Here is a 19,340-nt window from a genome sequence, read left to right as displayed (position 1 = left end):
GCAGCGGTCATCCCTCCCGCGTGCTCGTTAACGCCAGACGAGCGTTACTTTCACCAGTTAACCGTCGGGACGTTAACGACACATCATCTTTTTTACGTTTTCAGTATTTCCTTTTTTTCTCGACAGAGGCGGGGAGGGTAAAGTTTTGAATGAAGGTTCCCCGCTGGGGCTGTAAAGTGGGAGGAGGGGGCAGTTTGTGGGGTCGTCCAGGCTATCGGATCTGGGATCTGCTCATATTTATATCCAGACAGAAGGCGGCTTGTTCGGGGCAGAGCTGAGCTGGACGGTCGGTCAGTTTCACCGAGGAGGACGCGGACTTTTAAACTTTTAATTTAATGTTGTTTTTTTTTTAACTTCGGACGACACAAAGAACTGGAAAGTTTGGATTAACAGAAAAGTTTGGGTCTGGACCCCTGTCTGCTGTCCGGACGTCGAGCTGCTGGACTGTAAGCTAATAATTCACTCTGGAAATACCACTCTGTGATTTAGTTAGGCTTTATCCTTAAAAATACAAACTCGTAACTTAACTTTATTGAAACAGACACAGAAAGTATCTTCAGAATGGATAAATACGAGGATTTAGGACTCGAGGCGAGTAAGTTTATCGAGGACTTAAATATGTATGAAGCATCCAGAGATGGTTTATTTCGAACCAGGAGGGATGCAGGAAATAACCCCGACTTTGAAGAAACAAGAAAAGTTTTTGCCTCTAAAATGACTAAAATACACATGCAGAAACACCAAGAGGAGATGGCAAAAAACAACAGGGCCATGAAAACGAATGGGGGTCACAACAGCACATATTACACTAAAGACAGACCCCCCATCAATAGTTACAGACAGCCGGGTGAAGCGGCAGCGAAGCCCCCGATACTCTCTGGCCCTGTGCCGGGCACGACGGTGGGGAACCAGTACGCACAGTTTGACGGCCAAAAACACCAAACAGGCGTTCAGTCTGAACTTCCAGCCGGCAGGGCATATGGCTACGGAAACAATTACGATAATAAGGAGCGTTTAGAGCCGCATTCATACCAGCACACCACCCCTACTTCCCCCTGCCCAGGAAACGCGCCTCACAGCGCGCCCACACATGCTCGTCTCCCCGTCACCCAGCTGCATCCAGATGCTTGGGCCCCATCCAGTGAGAGCCAGCTTTCCCCATCTTTTACTGGGTCTGGGAGCAACACTGCGTCTCAGCAGCACCAGCCTGCACCTCCAACTGCCAACAGTGTTCCACCCCAGCAGAATCAGGCTGTCACCCCGTCTGTAAACCGGAGTCCACCCTCCTCTGCTGGGCCAGCCAAGGCATGGGCCGGCGAGCTCTCTGGCTCAGCAAAACCAGACCTCATCCCTGCCCTGCCTGTGAGTGCCTTCACAGGAGGAGCTGACTTCCACATGCAGCAGCCCTCCACACAGTCTGTACCCCATTTCGCACCACCCTCTCCAACCTCAAGACCGTCTACCAACCATAATGGTGCCGTGTCAGCTTCCTCGCTTCTACCTGCACCTTCCGAAACACCTACACCCAAAGCCCAGGTGGCACCTGCCGCCCTGAGCCTTGCCAGTGTCTCAAAAAGCAGCAGCCAGAACCAAGGTCAGAGCCAAAAACCCGGCTGTGGACAGGCCGCCAGTGTTGAAGCTGAAGTCCCATGCTCGCCCAAGCATGTCCAACTGATCTGCCAGTCTCTACCCACGCAGCCCCCTGACCAGGGTCCTTCAGCAGCTGAAATGAAATTAGAGGCCCTCACTAAGCGACTGGAGAAAGAGATGGATGCCCAACCAAAGGCTGACTACTTTGGTAAGACAATTTAAACTACCCAGCATCAACAAGGGGCTTCTGACAGTCAGGCCACTGCTGTAAAACACATTGAATGACAGAATCGCCCACCCACAGTTCAGAACATAAATCCACTTGATTTACACATGCACACAGTCACCCTTTGTCATCCTTTGTCTGTGTTTCCCTTGCGTGTCTGTTTCTGTAGCTTAATTAAGAGCACAATCCACTTGCCTAATGTCTTTGTTTGATGTCATTCTTGGTGATCTTTGCTGGGTTAAATAGCTGAACTTCTTAGGCAGACGCTGTGGTAGGTCTTTTGTGGAATGCACAGAGAATGATTTTCTAAGTCATTTGTTTTTTTGTTTTTTTTTGTTTTTTTTTTAATGATTCATTGTTTGCCCTCTTGGCAGTAGAAAGAAACCCTTTAGTGGTAAAAGGTGGGGCCGGGGCCAGAAAGAAGAATGGTGCCCTTTTATCTTCTCCCAGACAATGAATGGATTTCTATTGCAGCAACTTTGGTACTAAACTCAATAATTAGAGTTCCATCAAGCGTGTAGTTGTTTTAATGTTCCATCCCATGTTGAGTTCATATGACTGACAGCAGCATTCACTTTTCCAAATGATGTCATGACCACAGACCTGTGCTTGCACATCTCACATGACTCTTTTCTTGAGCATGCCGGGAAGTTGGTGATGAAACATAACACCTGTGATGGTTAGTTCTGGCATTTGGACAGACATTTTTAATCATGCTTTATCTTGAATCATTTCTTGCTTGTTGAGTTTCCTTGACGAGTCATTGCATTTGTTGGAATTATATATATCTTAAATGGATAGTATTAGTATTAATACATGAAAAAGAGTAAAGTCTTGCAACTAAGATTATAATCAATACATAAGGTCACTGGCTGAGAAACAGGTACGGAAGGCTTATTGAAGAATGTCCATCATCAGCAGAATACTGTGGTTTCTGTTCCTCATATCATTGCCTGTAGCACTCCAGCTGCTCTATCTGGACTGTAGAAACTATCAGGAAATGAATACAACATTGAAAAAACACATGCTTTGCTGTGAGGTCAGATGACAGGCTGTTGTCCCAGATGCAGATACAGTAAATAGCTGAGATAGACTGTGTGTATATGGGAGTGCGTTTGTATCAGAGAGAGCTGGTGATTGCATGGAGGCCAGGTGTATGCAGTCAAGACCGTTCATGAATACGGGATGTCCCGCTAGACAGTGACAGAAAAGAGCATGATATCGTGTTCAGAGCCACAGAGCACCCAACCACCCACCCACCCACACACACACACACACACACACACACACACACACACACACACACACTGCCCACCCTTGCCTCCTTGCTGAAGGAATTTCCCGCTGGAATGTCACGATTGTAATTCACAGCCTTCCTCGGCCCCCTGATGTGCTTATATTGGAGTGTAAGGGAAGATGTTCTGGCGTACGTCAGTGTCACGACAATGCTCAGAAATAGCACAGAGATGTGAATATTACGGATGTGTGGGAGAGCACAGTGTGCAATCAGCAGAAGTGTAGGTTTTAAAGTCATACAGTATATGTCTTTTTTCACACGCGTACCCACATAGCCCACACACGGTTCCTGTATGGAGTTTCCCACCAGACCATGGCTCATCGTCTGAGTCATGCATTCATGCCAGAAAAAAACTTGTGTAGGCTAAGTTTCTTCACAGAACTTAAGTTTCATCAAAGAAGACCTTCAAAGTTAAAATATACTGTATGTATATACAGACTTTTTAAGTACATCCCATCTGTGTTTTAACTTGAAGTTAAAGCTTAAGTTTCTTTGATGGGACTGAATATAGTGCACTTCTGGAAGTCTCTGCCACGCACATGGCGGTAACCGATCCAGTGAGCTATGACCATACACAAGGCTCGGATCCATCAGAGTTCCCAGCCGTACACCGAGTGCTGATTGGCACAACTGCAGCTGGAGGTTCTGGGAAAATGAGTCCAGTGCCAAACGGCTGCACCAGGGGGAACACTGAGGAATGTCTGAAGGAAGAAGAGCGAGGAATTTTAGAAATGAGGCCTTAAGATAAAAAGGGGAGGGGAGTCCCAGACGAGTTTAGAGGTGCCTGCCTGCAGCTGAATGGAAGAGTAGACAAACAGAGAGATTTAGGGACAAGTTCGTGGATGCTTCTTTGTCCCTGACCACAAGAGCCTGTGAGGATGTGAGATTTATAGACAAGTTCATGCAAGAGGGGAGGAGTGGTGGGACATCCCAGTGTTCTGCCTCCCCTCTTCCTCTGGCTTACACACACACACGCACACACACACAAACACACACTAATTTGAACGTTTAGTGTTGTGTTAAGATGGAGGATTAATTTATCCCATCTGGCTTTTGAGGGGAAACCTTCATCTTAACTCTTCCCAGGGATTCTTGGCTTCTACTCTGGCAGGCTTTTGGACACAGACTTGTGTGTGTGTGTGTGTGTGTGTGTGTGTGTGTGTGTGTGTGTGTGTGTGTGTGTGTGTGAGTGAAAATATCATATCCCCTTGTGCACGCCCGTGTGTCTGTTTGTCTATGAATATATGGCCTGCGGCATTTGACTGAATTTAATATACTATGTCACTTCTGGGTGTGGTGTTTGTGTGCGCTGTGGTAAAAGTTAGAAGATTATGCCATAGGTGACGCAGCACTCAGTACATTTCAGTGAATAAGAATATGATGTACTTACTTTTGCTACCTTTAAAGTTTAATTTGTGTCATAAGTGGTGGATGTGGTTATAAATGGAATTTACTAAAACTCATGACAAAAATGATCTTTCATTGTTCAGTGTTCGGCTTAAAAATCTGAATTCTTTCTGTTTATTGGAGAAGTGATTTCACTATTCATGCTACTACTACTTTAAACTACCAGCTATGACAGGCAGACTGCATGGTACACACCATCCACCAACTCTGGTCAGTTGGAACACTTTAAAGCCATGTTTTGCCATATGAAAATGAAAACTAGTTGGCACGTGAAGAGAGAAGTCAAAATAGCCAAAGGTAATGGATAATTGGTTTAAACAATGAGCTACAAGATGTGGATAAGCAGGTGAAATAGTTAGGTAAAAGTAATAAATATACATTTGAGCTGATGGGATAGGAAGGTGGGGCTAATCAAGGAGACACAACACAACTCCGTCAATTAAAAGTTTGAAATTCTTTTCGGTGGATGAGATAGTAATGTATATACACCTTCTACTTTAAAATCAAGAGTTTGTCACGCTTTGAATGTGTTATGGATGAACCTGAAACCTTGAGCCTAACTGTTGAGGTGATGACACTCAATCGCTGCAACAATGTGTAGCAAGGGTTGTGTTTTCAGTCTGTGGCATTTTGGCCAGCAAGCTGCCATCTACTTGGAGTTTTGACAGCTGGGAAAGGTGAGGGGGGTGGGAGGGGTGAAGTTTTGGCTGCATGTTTTGCTTCCCCTCCCCCCACTTGAAGCAAGCAGTCAGTCCCCTGAATATTCACACTGTTTTGGAACATGGGACTCGGGCCAAAAGCAGATTTGTAGTGGCCCAAGTGGCGACGAGGTTACTACAAAAATACGGAATTTCTGCTCCCGACTGGGAAAAGAGAGAATGAACTTTTACTGCGTTTTTGTCCTCATGGGGCACTCAGTTCATAGCTATAAAAAATTAGGGAAAAATGTTCTTGGCCCAGCCTCAGATCTTGAAAATGTTCTGGAAAGGCACCATGTACTTTATGTATGTGTACAGTGTTCATGAGAATCTTATATCTGCTGTTTTGTTTATTCTGTGACACAAATTATTTGCAGTCAGCTTTCACAGAAGAAAAGTAGAGAATGTGAGTAGAAAGGCATTCATTCATTCATTCATTTCATTTGATTTCTGCTTGTGTTTTCATGTAAACAAAATAGCTTACATAACAGCAACATTCTTCAGGTTTCTAATAATATCCCTCTGTTATCTCACAATCTTATGTCCAGCCATTGGGGCCCCTGATGATGTGTCCTCTGCTGTGGCATTACGAGAGGCTTTAGTTGAATTATATATAGACCAGTTGAATATTATATTACTGAAAGTCTTATGAAGAGAAACATTTGAAGAAGGTTGTTGAATAACAGTGTGTTCTTAGAGGAGGCAGCCACATGGTGTGTGTTGGATACAGTGGAAACAGAAGTTTCTTTGTCAGTGTTCCAGGAGGACCAGGGCCGAGCTGGGTTGGGCTGGGCTGGGCTGGGCTGGGCCATGCTCTTCTGCTGTGCTCTATTTCTCTGTCTCTAGGGAGTTTTTCTATAAAAACATACACACAAATAACCTCATTCACGTGTCCTCACACTAAAAGAGAAGCGCGAGGTCTTGCTTTCATCTTCCATCAATGCCATCACCCCTTCTGTTAGTGTTACTTTAACTTAATACTTGATGATTGGATGATCACAGCGTGCCGTATCTGATTGATTTAGCAGCTAGCTGACTTCCCATTAGGGTCAGCAGTGATGGGGGTTGTCACTTGTCATAGCCCATATGTCAGTTGTCATATCACGCCACGTCATACCGTTCAGGCTCAGAGGGAGAGATTGGAACTGGCAGTGAAGTGAAGCAATGAAAGATAACAGTTTCATGGCAGGTCTGAGGTCAGGAAATTAGTTTTGCATCCCAAGCAGTTCCAGATAAAGCGTTGTTATATGTTGATCACACAGAAATCCCTTGTTGTTCATGAGCTGTCCAAAGTCGAAGGACAGGTTATGTAATATTGTGTGACAAGCTCTCATGTGATGTTTCTTTTAAAGGTCTTGACCCAACACAGGAGAAAGAACTCTTGCTTTCATGTGTTTTGGGCTTTTATCACTTAAAAAAAAATAAAATAATAATAATAATTTTTTTCTGCACATACTATGCAAAGTAGAGCAAAGAAGTTGGCGTGGATGAGCTGCTCGATTAATATTAAGTAGACTCCTGTGTCTTGATGTCAATCCACATTGGCTGTGTGTGTTTTCAGGATAGGAACATTTTGATTTTTATCAAAGACTTTATTAACAGACTTCTCAGTCTCTGAGCCAAGTCAAATAAGCAAGTTTAGATATATTTCCTCTTTCACTGATACAGCCCACTAACCAGCTTCCTGACTTTTGTGAAGTGATTTTTTTCCCTTCTGTCTTCATTGTTTGGGTCTGGTTTATTCAGGATTATAGCCTCCACAACACTTAACTCTCCTTTGTCTTGATATAATAAAACAACTATATTGATTTGCACCTCAGATTTAGTATTTGGTTGATGTAGTGTGTAACTACATCAGTATGTGTATTTTATTGAACTAACTGTACATGTGATTTAAGTGTGTGCCTTCCTCTGACTTTGCTGACTTGCTCATACACTGTGTTGTGTTCCAGGAGTCTGTGTTAAGTGCAACAAGGCAGTGTATGGAGCCAACCAGGCCTGCCAAGCTATGGGTAGCCTCTACCATGACAGCTGCTTCACCTGCAGCGCTTGTGGTAAGTACACACACATACACAGCACACCTTCACTAAGGCTTTCGCTCCCATTCAAACACCTTCACCTTCTCTCCTTGGTTGATTCACATGTAAAGCTCATGTCACCTCTTGACTAATTGATTGCCAAGACCCCATTCTCTTGAATTAAAAGTGGCACTTCTTTCTTCAGTTGTTCACTGGCTTGAGCAAAAACACACAATTATTTGGGGATTACTGTCCTGTGCTGCTAGTGTTTGGTTTCTGGGTGTGCCAGTCACTCCTCCAGCCCACACAAAGATACACAAAGCAAGACTTTTGGTGCCCTAGTTCATCCATCAGTCAATAAACATTTCAATATATTAATACATGAAGTGTATTCAAGTCTTGTGCAAAGCTTGAGACTGAAAATCATTGACTTTTGATACCACAATTCATGCTTGAGAATGGCAAGGATTTTCCAGTATCAGCGTGCACTTCGTGGTGCTTGTAATGAAAGAATAATGGCTTGTCGCTCCTTGTACTGTTTATCTACAGGGCTTATTTGTTTAAAAATGTTTTTACAAGTTCAAAGACAGTATCTGCTCTTTGTTTCTGTTCTTTTGGTTTTAATTACATGGACAGATGTAGGTTTAACACACAGTAAATCTAAAGAAATACTTATGTTGCAACAGTTCACACTGAAAATGCCATAGGACAAGTGACATAAAGTTTTCATGGCTCGAAAGCAAACTTTCTGAGGGAGATCTATATGTGCTCCTGCTGCACTTGCCAGGTTTTTGGTTTTACTTTGTCAGTTTAGACAGTTTACCTGACCAGTTAGGTACAGCCGGGAATCAGTCGAGGTTCATCACCCTGCCTGCACTGTCTCATGTACGTGTGGCTTATAGCTTCCTGGCTGGGCAGCTTCCCTAGCTGAATAATGCTCTGGCTCTCTGCTCTGACCAATTAAAATCTCTGTCCCAATTATCAGATGGTGGTTATGTGGAGTATTTGTGGCACTGCATGACCTCTACTCAGGCCCATTATCCTGCAGCACCTTTGACCTCGCTGTTTAGGCCCCCAATGTGTGATTAACATCCCTGTGTTTTCTTTCACCCTCCATACTGTGTGTGTGTCTGTGTGTCTGTGTGTGTGTGTCCGTGTGTGTGAGGGAGAGCAAGGAGATGAAAAAGAGGAGACACATTGTGGCACAGAGTGAAGCTGATGTCTGAAGTGGGGGGTGAGAGAGCAGTTTACACACCACATACCTCTCATAGCTCGCTCCATGGGAGGGTATAGGGGTTGTGCTCACCGTAAGTGGCCCAAGGGAAATGCATATCAGCTGTGGAGGAATGCAGGCACAGGGGCCCTCTGTAGGTCTGGCTCCAGGAGGACATTGGGTGCTGTTATGTCAGCTGGGTGCAACAAGATGGGAGTACAGTGCGCAACAGGGAGAATGGTCTCCCTGTCCCACAATGTGTGGGAGCACAACACCCATCACATACAGCCAGCATGCAGCGGCATGTGTACACATGCATATGTATTCATGCATGTACCCTCAGTAAACAGCATGACACGGTCAAATATAAATATCCCTTCTCATCTTCCTCCAGAACAATTGTCACGCTCGTTGAGTTGCATAACAAGTTTCTTTATGACGATGAACTTCCGTCATGCCCTCAATCCACCAGTTCCCCCCTGGTGACTGAGAGGCAGGAGAACATTCCTGGTGGCTAGGAGAGCTCAGGCTGCGTGTCAAGGATTCAGCACTTGGCTGAAGGGGGGCTTCACTCCAGGCTAATCGTTGACTGTTTACAAATGGCTAACAGTACAACCCAATTCCAGCTGGAGATTAAGCTCAAGTGTGTAAGCAGGGAAACTGGTTTACACAGTAGCCAAATCAGATAATTTGTGGGAATCTCAGAAAAGAGAGAAGTATGGGATAGAAAGGAAGGAATTGCCTCCCCTTATATGAGAAATGACTTTACAGCTGTGCCTTGCCGATGACCAGCAGTACAAGGTGTGATTTGAGTTTGTAAGGAACAAACACAGACCCCCCCCCCCATATTCATCTTTCATAGAAACAGCTCCACTATCCCAGACTGTCCCAGACTGTTGGAGAACACAAACAAGGATCTGATTGGTCCTGAATCGACTGGTATGTTAGCATCTGGTAGGTAGATTGTCAGGACCTTGACCAAACATTCCAGGTGCTGCTCACAGAAATGCATTTGGATGACCAGAAAGAACTTCTTGCAGAAGCAGGAATGTTTTTCGTTGCTGACTGAACATTTATAGATATCTTTAGCAGGTGGGAAATGACTTTAAATGAGACTGAATCTCTGAGGAAACGGTCTTTAAACATGAAATTCCTGTAGAAGAGACGTGGCTTTTTTGCTGAGATGTCTCACTTGAGTAATTTACTCACAGTAAAAAACGGGGTTGAGGCTCAATTAGGAAGTCATGGCAGGGTCATTGTGAATTTCTTATTTTCTGAATGGAATTACATAAGGGAATTCATGGAATGTTTTAATTAGAAAATGGCCTTGTGTTTTGTTCTGTCCCTCAGGTATTTTACATTTTTATGAAAGCGCAACAGTCACTCTTCTTTCTGGTGCTTTTCAAATAGTCAGCCGTGACTCTTGACTTTAATTAAGCTCTTATCTTTCTGCAAAGCTCAGAGCCTTCCCTCTCTGACTCACTGAGAAAAAAAGACAGGAATGTGAAGAAGAGGAATGGCCCATATCTCACATTCATCCCCTTCATCCTTCCCGCCTTCCTTTAGGGACACAGTTCCAAGACTGTCCATCAGTAATTACCCAAGGCCAGTTCCACACCTTGGCCCGCTTCAGCATGACTGTTTCCTCTTAAGTTAGTTATTGAGTGAACCTTGGCCAGACCTTGGTTGCTGCGTGACCATTATTATTCTGTTGATGCCATTGATATAAAAAGGGGAATCATGAGGTTTCAATGTCTCTTTTTATTTGTTCTTGCTGTATTTTACTTGTAATTCAGGCTCATTGAAGGACAACAAAATTTGTTGCTTTCTTTGACCCTTGCAGACAGTCAAATTTAATTACAATTACAATTCTAACATCATTAGCCTAACTGATTTTAAGACAGCAGTAAGAGCTTTAGTTGAGAGAAGTAAGGTCAACCTCTTCAACTGAGCTCTTTTTGTCCAGGAATAGACTAAAATCTTTTTATTTTTTCCCTTTTTGGGCTGTTCTGTGGGTAGGTTGAGCTATATCCTAACTGTGACATATGACCTCGATCATAGCAAATGTACATTTAGCATGTATCTCGCATAAATGGTTATATCTCTCAATCCCACTATGTACAATGTAGGGATGTACCAAAATCACTTTTTTTCATTGCTGACTAGTTGTGGACTTGTTGTCAATGTTCTGTTGAAATGACTCTCAAGAAAGCCCTGTATTTCCAGTCTCATGCTCCAGAGTCATGCCTATGGCTGTATTTCTTCTCTAGTTTAGGAATAAACTGCGCAGCTCCTAGCTGCTAAATGGCTGTATGAGACTGTCAAGGAATCAGGTAAACAGAGTTTGAGATGTGAGTGTGAGAGATAAAAAGGCTCCTGTTCACCAAGGTAAACCCCTCCTCTTCCCTGCTGACCCCTCCCTCACCTTCCCACTCAGAAAATGTGAGGAATGTTCCCTCTTCCTGTGGGACCTGGACGGGAATAGCTATGTGAAGTGTGCAAAGAAGTTTTGGTGTGTGTGTGTGTGCCCATGTGGTAGCCCGTGCGTTCATGTGCATGCATGTGTGTGTGTGTGTGTGTGTGTGTGTGTGTGTGTGCGTGTGTGTTTATGCAGCTAAAAGAAGCCAGATCCAGACCATAAAACTATTAAAGCACACAGACAGACAGGAAGCACACGCAGCATGTGGAAAGACACCAGAAAGGAACAAAGAAGAAGAATAGCAGGTCGTTTTGGGTCTTGGCCTGTGGTTGCCATGAAATCACGTAGAGCAGAGCATTTAATCTGTTCCACCAGTCTAGTAATTGGATTTAATCAGCATTTTCCCCACGTGTGTTTGATCCAGAGGTGTTCTTTGTCCTGTCCCTTTGGCCTTTTCTGTGTCCCAGCAATATTATATTAAGACACCAGCACACCATAGATCTGTTGTTTGATTTATCTGCCTCGGATTCAGCAGGATATAATGAATATTGCAAGAGGGTCCATTACCTTCGAATGGGTGCAATTAATCATTGCGGTCTTTATGCATTAGTCCTGTAACTATTTTCTGAGACTGGGCTCGTGGCTTTGCAAGATTTTCCACTAAGACATTTCAAGATTCTGTCATTGATTTACCTTTTGTCATCTGCTGTAATGTACTTGTTGTTATTCAGTAATATAAAGGAAGGAGGTTTGTGAGAGTTCTGCTGTGTGTCGCTCGAGTGAAATGGTACAAATGTACTTTTCCGTCTGTTTCTGCAGGTCGAAGGCTGAGAGGGAAGGCATTCTACTATGTCGGTGGGAAGGTTTTCTGCGAAGAGGACTTTCTGGTGAGCAGTCAATATACGATCAATATCTAGTATACCTCAACTGAGATATGTGGTCCTGTAACTTTTGTTGTGACTACAAAAATCCATTAGGTTGAGATTACGCAGTACCCTTCTCATACAGAGCTGCATTCATTTTCACCCAAGCCACATCTACAGTGTCTCAAGGTGTACAAATCTCTGTGGATTCATGATTAGCAAGGCATGATTACTTCTTCCTCAAATCACCATTCATCAGGTCTACCTTACACACTTAAATGCCACATAAATGCAAAATATCGGTTGGAGACTTTGACCTTGTGGCCCATTTTAAGCATCTAATGCTGCAGATTCCTATCAGTTTCCTCCCTTGGGTAGGACTGGAAGGACGTCAGTAACTGGAGAAGCTGCTTTGCTGTGGTTTATAGGGTGGAGGGCAGTCAGGCCATTCACACCACTGCAGAGTGACTGTGTCTACTTTACAAAAACAGAGAACTCTCAGAATGTATTTAATCACAGGATGTGCATCAAACACAGTTGAAACCCCTCGGTGAAATTTGTCATAATTTCCAGTACACATTTTCTAGCCTGTGTGCATGCCGCATCTTCATAGAAAATCCACTCTTTTTTTGTCTGCTCTAAGTGTTTTCCCAGCTCAGGCATGTATTCACACTGTCAGTAGCTGTGTGCATGTTTACCTCAGGAGCACTATATGTTTAAAACCTCATCTAATTCTACCAAAACCTCTTAGTTGCTCAATTAAGTCAAAATTTATACTGAATTCAATTTGCTCTGGCTCTGCTCCCTCTGTGTGCTGTTAATTACATTTGCTCTTCTGCCAAGCCAGTTAGTGTGGCTTGTCCTCACTGACATTGCTCATACGTACATAACAACACATAATAAAGTTGAACTGACTGGTTCAAATACTGCATTAGTTAAATGTAAGTCTCATCCATATTGACTTCTGCAAGATTTCTTAAAATGTGTTCAGTCGTCCTCACACTTGAAGCGCAAACGGTGCTTGCTATTGTGATTGTCGTGAAAGGAGTGATGTTATTTCAAGCAGTCTTGAGGAGGGGTTTTAGTACAACTACACATGCCAAACCTAATAGGCTACTATTGTGCTTGGGAGACATTGTGGAGTTTCTTAGTGCTCAGTCTGAAACAGAGAGTCAGAGATTTCAGTCATCCATTAAATAACCAAATTCCAATGACCTCACTGTCATCTTCTCTCTGTCTGTTGAAGTACTCTGGTTTCCAGCAGTCTGCAGACAAGTGCAACGCATGTGGACATCTGATCATGGACATGGTGAGTGTCTGTTACTTCTCTCCAGTTGTGTGCGTTTTTCAGTGTTTGTGTGTGTGGGTCAGAGCCAGGTGATCTCAGCAGAAACTGAAGTTACTTCACCATAAATGAGCTTTCTGCGGGCACATCTGGATAAAGACTCAGGCGGAAGCATTGGCTTGGCATGTGGGTCTCTCACACACACACACACTCACACATGCAGTGGGTAAAAACAAAGCAGGCACACACACACACAAAGCATGCGATGAAGTCAGGAAGTGTCGGAGTATATGAAGGATTTTTCTACATGAGTCTACATATGTTCTCCATCTAGACAGAGGAGATGTCTGTTTTTATTGCACTGCCTGTCACATCTGTCACAGGCAGTACATTTAACATGCTCTATCGTGCTCTGTCTCACAGCACTTGATCACCAAGGATGTATTTTGTATGTTGTGTATGTATGTATATGTGTATGTGTACATATAGTATAGTATGCTGTGTTTTTTCTGTTAGCTTATTGAATAGTGTGATAACTTGTTATATATTATCATGAATACTGGGTGGGCTTATTCTTAGCTTTGTACTATTCTCAGCTGCTCTTACAACCCAATATACCCACAGGGATCATTAAAAAATCATCAGATTTTTTAAGAACAATGGCTATTTTAACTTTATTGGATACAAATAGTGAGGAAATGTGAAATAGCAGGACCGAAATGAAATAGAGTCTTGATGTCCTAATTCTTCCCTTATTTCTTGCTTTATAGATCCTGCAGGCCCTCGGGAAGTCGTACCACCCCGGCTGTTTCCGCTGTGTCATCTGTAATGAGAGCCTTGACGGAGTGCCCTTCACCGTGGACACTGAAAATAAGATCTACTGTCTCAAAGACTACCACAGGTGAGCGGCACCTGCCACACAGTATTTCAGAGGAACACAAGTGCATGGCCGGGAGTTATCTGCGTTAAATTAGTTTAGCATGACCATGGAAAAAAATCTCATATTCCAAGTCAAGTGACTTCACAGCCCCTCAACTTTCCCTTGTTGCTGCAGGATCTGGTTTAGAAGGGTCGACTGAGTCTCTCTGTCTGCCACGTGTAGCAGACACATGAGAAGTGTAGTCAGGGATGAAAGGAGGAGGGAGGGGGAGGGGAGGGAGAAAAGATCACTGTCCAGTTAGAGGTGTGAAGAGTGGTGTGTTCCTCTCATCCAAACTCAACAGTGACATGTTCTGTAAGGACAAAAACAGCTTTAAGTCTGAGTGGAAAATCAAGGTTTTGTGTGTTGTGTGTGTGTGTGAGGAAAAATTGACACTGCAGCCAAAGTTATCAACAGTAGCACCTGTGGTACCTCAATAGTTACAACCTTTCTTTACTCCACTGGGACAGGGTGTACAGCACAGCCAAGCACATGGCTCATCACTGTCTGGCAGCTCCCACATGTTCTCCCTGCTGATTAAATCAGACAAACCTTATTGTGTATGCTGTATGTTTTTGACTTTTAGCCACAGTTATGCCCATCCACACTGAGAGGCGCTTTGTTATTCCCTCAGACACCCAGGTGCCAGCCATGTGTGTGGAAATAATGAATTCATTTTGCTTTTTTTTCTTTTCTTCCTCCTTTCTGGATCTGGAGAATCACATGTGTGAGGGGAACGCCAGCACATCTGCAAACCTGGCATCTGCATGGTCGAATCAGGATCTTGAATTTAATCAGAGTCAGGAGAGAGGGTGGGGGAGGGGGAGGCTTGATAGGTTTAGAGGTTTGGAGGAGGGTATCAAATGCGAACTGTGACCTTTTTATAGTTGTTGGATGGGGGAATTTGAATTCATCAATTACCAAGTTCAATTCACGTATATGAGTGCAGTTCAGACAAATCTGTTAAAACTTGTTGCTTTATCTCACTCTCCCAGGGTCCTGGCGCCTAAATGTGCAGCGTGTAACCAGCCCATTCTGCCCTCAGAGGTAAGCTGACACTCGCCTTTATTTAGGACTGAGCCATGATGACATGTTTGTCATAGTTTGTCTCTCCACATGTTCCGACTTTGACATAATTCTCATATCAAGGTATTGTGGTTCACTTGTCTAAATCAGTAATAAGTTACAAATGTCTAATACAGGTTGACATCGTGATCCTTTGAAAAGATTTACATTTGTTTTAAGTATACAGCCTTCAGGTTTTGTTGAAAGAAAACATGGCAGTGCAGCTTCTCATGTCATGTTAGAGTATGTACAGTATGTGTTTGAAAAACAGACTGTGTTTCCGGAAAACAGCAAACAACAAAAAATGGACTTGTGTATATATATTTAAATTGTTATATTTTATGCGTGTCATGCACCAATTTCACTAGAACAAATTCCTCGTATGTGTAAAAGCGTACTTGGCAATAAAGCTTTTTCTGATTCTGATTCTGATTCTGAGTTAAAAGGGTGTTTTTTCTGAATTTTTTTGAGAGTTTATGAGCAAGCTGGTAGAGGAGAGATGATGACGTGCAACAAAGGGCTCTAGTTGGACTGAAACCATGGATGTCCTCTTACCACATCCTCAGATGCCTTACTTCTCAGTTTACAAGTGACTGTGATAACTTAGAATATTAAGTAGCACACCAGTGTAAACTTTAAATACACTCAGTGGCTGCTGTTGACTAAGGCTGAATTTACACGTTTGGGAAATGACTGCCAGGTTTCTCAAATTCCCAGCAATATGTGACAGAAACTCACCTCGATGTACCTTTTTTAACCCGACTCTAGAGAATGATCAGCCCTCCTGTGGACTTCAGTGAAAACCAGATGTGAGCAACGATTGTCAGTGGTGGCATATGGTATCAGTTGTTTCAGGATCACGCTGTCACGTCCCCTAAGACAGATTTCAGTGTAGAGGAAGTGTAGCAGCATGGTGCAAATGATTCAGCTTCTTTACATCTACAAATTGTTCACCTTTACCTCTGGACCTTCAACCACTCAGCTGATTATAAATCCTTATCTGCTCTTGTTTAGTCAGTTATGACCCAAGCAAAGAACTTATTTGTGCAAGTAGCTGATAGTTCAGTATAGCTATATTTCCCACCAGACCACAGGTCAAACCAGTGTGAGGCCTAATATCTCTGGGCTTTGATTTGATGTGCTGTCCTGGAGGAGCTGATTGGATAGTAGGGAGAAGGTCAGTTCACACACAGACAGGACATGCTGGCAAAAGCAAAGAAATGTCCAAAATTAGAGTTGACTTTGCTGGAATGTCCCCTGCCCTCCCCTTTGAGTAAGCAGTGAAGCCGGTATTTAGAGGAGAGGTAGTGTGTGTTTGTGCGTGTCGGGGTAGGGGGCTTAGTCTGTCTTGTGCATTTATGTAAGCTGTTGTACGGATGTTCAGGGGAGTTCCCTCTCAGGCTGATCCTGTAACCACTGAAGGATGATAGAAAAAGAAACAGCTCCTGTCTCTGTTGACATGAATAATCAGGAGGACAAAGAGCACAAACATTCTGAGATACAGGATCTTTGTGCTGATTCGTAAATGATTTGCTACAGTCTTAGCCTCCTAGCGGTTATAATTTGTGTCTACATCGTGTATGTGTGCCAGTATGATTTATCAGCCTTCTTTTGTTGCTTGGGTCCTGAGTGTGATTTCTTGTTTTCCAGTTGTAAAATCAAAAAATATAATAGAACTTCAGTGCTGGTGCAGCTTAAAAAAGATGCGTGACAAACCCTTTTGCTCCCAGGTTGTAATGCAGAGGACTAGTTTGAAGTACAGACAACTCAGCTCTTGGCTGACATCAGAGTGCTCACGCTTTTCATCGACCGTTTGAAGCTTTTGTCAGGCTGAGCAGAATAAGACAATGGAGAGTCTTTTGGCGAGATTGGCTTCAGCTGCATTTGTCCGTCTGAATTTCTTTCCAGGGGTCTGATGAAACCATTCGAGTTGTATCCATGGACAAAGACTATCATGTGGAATGCTATCACTGCGAGGTGGGTTGAAACACTTTGCATTCCTCTGCTACGAACCTGAAAACGAAGCTTTGCATTTGAAAACATGCGGGTTTTAGTGGCTCTGAGCTGGGGACGCTCTGAATCGCTCATTAAGAGAAATCATTATGAGAAGATCCCTGATCTTAATTACAGTCCTGGGTGGCAATTATACACTGCCTAGGAGAGCAGGTATGCACCACCTCATCATCCCTATCTCATCATTTCACTCAAGTGCCTCTTCTTTTTTTTTTGTGCCAAAGGCTGATTGACAGTTGCTGTTTTCACTTCATGAAAATAAAAACTAGTGGGCTGTGAGGAGCAGCTCCCTGTTTAAGCAGCGTTAAACTGTTGAGTGGCTGCATCCTTTTGGTGGTTTTTTGTTAATCTGTCAAGCGGTTCAAAGAGCAACATCTTGACATTCTGTCTTTATGAACACTTGAAACTGTAAGCCAGAAAAACGGCTCCTTTATCAACCAGCTCTTTCAAAGCATGCACAGACTTGAGATTTGCTTATAATGAGAAGTTCAAATCTTTTTGCAAATGTAGAAATGTGCAGTATTTCTACACTTCAGAGGTAATCATTGCTGCCCAATCTTCCAGTGGTTGTAAATGAGGCCACCACAGGGCAGAAATCAAACCAATTATCCTGTATCCTTCCATTCAAGCTCATGTAACCGCTCAGTGGATGTGCCTCCTTTCTGTCATCCAGGAATGTAAGATGGAGCTGAACGACGAGGAGGGTCACCGCTGCTACCCTCTCAACGGCCACCTTCTCTGCCACTCCTGCCACCTGAAGAACATTGAGCCGGGCTGCTCCCCTTCCATCGCTGCGGCCTCTTACTAACACTGCTGTAGGTGGAGGGAGACACCTGGTGGATTTATGGAGGAACTGCCAAAGAGTGACTGACAGCAGGAGTGGATATGTACAATTCTTGTTGTAGAGGATTGATTAATGCAACGCATCAGATCATGTGATGTGTATTTTTGCAGGAATTTTAATGAAGGTTCCATTATTCCTACAGAGGTTTTGACTCAATAATGAAGTATTTAATACAGCTAAGCCCTACTTTGAATTCAGTGAAGCGTTGCATTATAGTGGCTGCATACTGACTGGGCAGGCGTGTTGCCATCTGATTTCCTTTGATTGTAAATATCAGTTGCAATGACCGTGTAAATGTCTTTCAGTCAACTTCATGTTCACACTTCTGCGGTGACTTACAGCTCACAAATAGATCCCTAAATCATGTCTAAAGTTTCTAATAGGACGGAGGCTTTTCACAGTCTGCTGGATGCCTGCTGTGCCTCCACATCAGTTTCCACATGCAATAATGACAGTTGGTGTTGATTTATGCAGGAGAAATATACAAACGTGTAACAAATTGTTGAACATTATTTTAAAAAGTCAAAAACAGTAATTCCTTCCTTTTCCACTTTTTAACCAGTTACCACTGTGTTTATTTTCTTGTCAAAGTGCTTACCAATGGTAACCAGAGCCATCATTGTTGTTCATTTTCCATATGTAAATTCTGGTATGCAATAAATCAGATCAGGTGACATGTTTTGGACATAACCATTCCATAGATATGTAAAACAGTGCCATTACCCTGGAGGTTGAGATGCCTTTGGGCTGAGGGCTCGCCATTTCACATTTTTCTGATTTTTCTTTGTTGAGTCTGAGCAGGAATGCTTCAGAGAGGCAGGTTATACTGTTCTGTAATAAACAGCCATTATTGGTATCATGCAGTCTGCTCTAAGCACTTACAGATAGATTTGTGAGTTCTCTATGCACCTATGAAGAGCTTAGTATTAGGCCTGTAGGTCTATGTATTTTGTTACATTTGCAGACATTGTGTATTTAAAGAAGATATATTGTAGGCTGATACTTATTTAGTTTTGTTTCATTTGGACTTTTCTGCAAAACGCCTTAAATACTAATTTGATTTGCAGTGGGAAGTACAGTTTTGACCGCCTACTTTGCCATCCATATGTTATTCATGTCTTGAGTTTACTAACTTAATACTTACGTTGCTTGTCATTTGAGCTCCTTATTTCATAGCCAACTATAGTTACGACGAAGAGCAAACATATGTGTTGTATGATTGATAGAAAATATTTAAATAAATGCATTGCAATAAGCCAAAGTTTCAATTTTGATTTGGGTTTGTTTTTACAGTGGGGAAAAGTAAACTCATTAGCAAATTATATATCTTGTTTTCACTGAAGGCATTTGTTTGAATGTTGAATCAAGCCAGCCAGGAGTCGAACCTAGACCTGTGATCTGTAGTCAGACGCCTTACCGCTGACTGGACTGACTGGATCTGTCTGCTGCTGTGTCCCAGCCCTCACATGCATCGATGTATCAA

General features: G+C 43.1%; 1 protein-coding gene across 1 annotated transcript; it reads left to right on the top strand.

Moving 5' to 3' along the window:
* The first annotated feature begins 55 nt into the window (after positions 1-55).
* Positions 56-19,116, top strand: limd1a (LIM domains containing 1a). Its single transcript, XM_076736261.1, has 8 exons — positions 56-1,798; positions 7,171-7,272; positions 11,688-11,755; positions 12,978-13,040; positions 13,787-13,917; positions 14,931-14,982; positions 16,909-16,977; positions 17,687-19,116. Exons 1-8 carry the CDS (start codon positions 562-564, stop codon positions 17,819-17,821), a joined length of 1,857 nt encoding a protein of 618 aa, XP_076592376.1. The 5' UTR covers positions 56-561; the 3' UTR covers positions 17,822-19,116.
* The last annotated feature ends 224 nt before the right edge of the window (positions 19,117-19,340 follow it).

Source organism: Chaetodon auriga, chromosome 8, assembly GCF_051107435.1.
Source record: "Chaetodon auriga isolate fChaAug3 chromosome 8, fChaAug3.hap1, whole genome shotgun sequence".
Classification (NCBI taxonomy): Eukaryota; Metazoa; Chordata; class Actinopteri; order Chaetodontiformes; family Chaetodontidae; genus Chaetodon; species Chaetodon auriga.
This window is presented reverse-complemented; position numbering and strand designations above follow the sequence as displayed.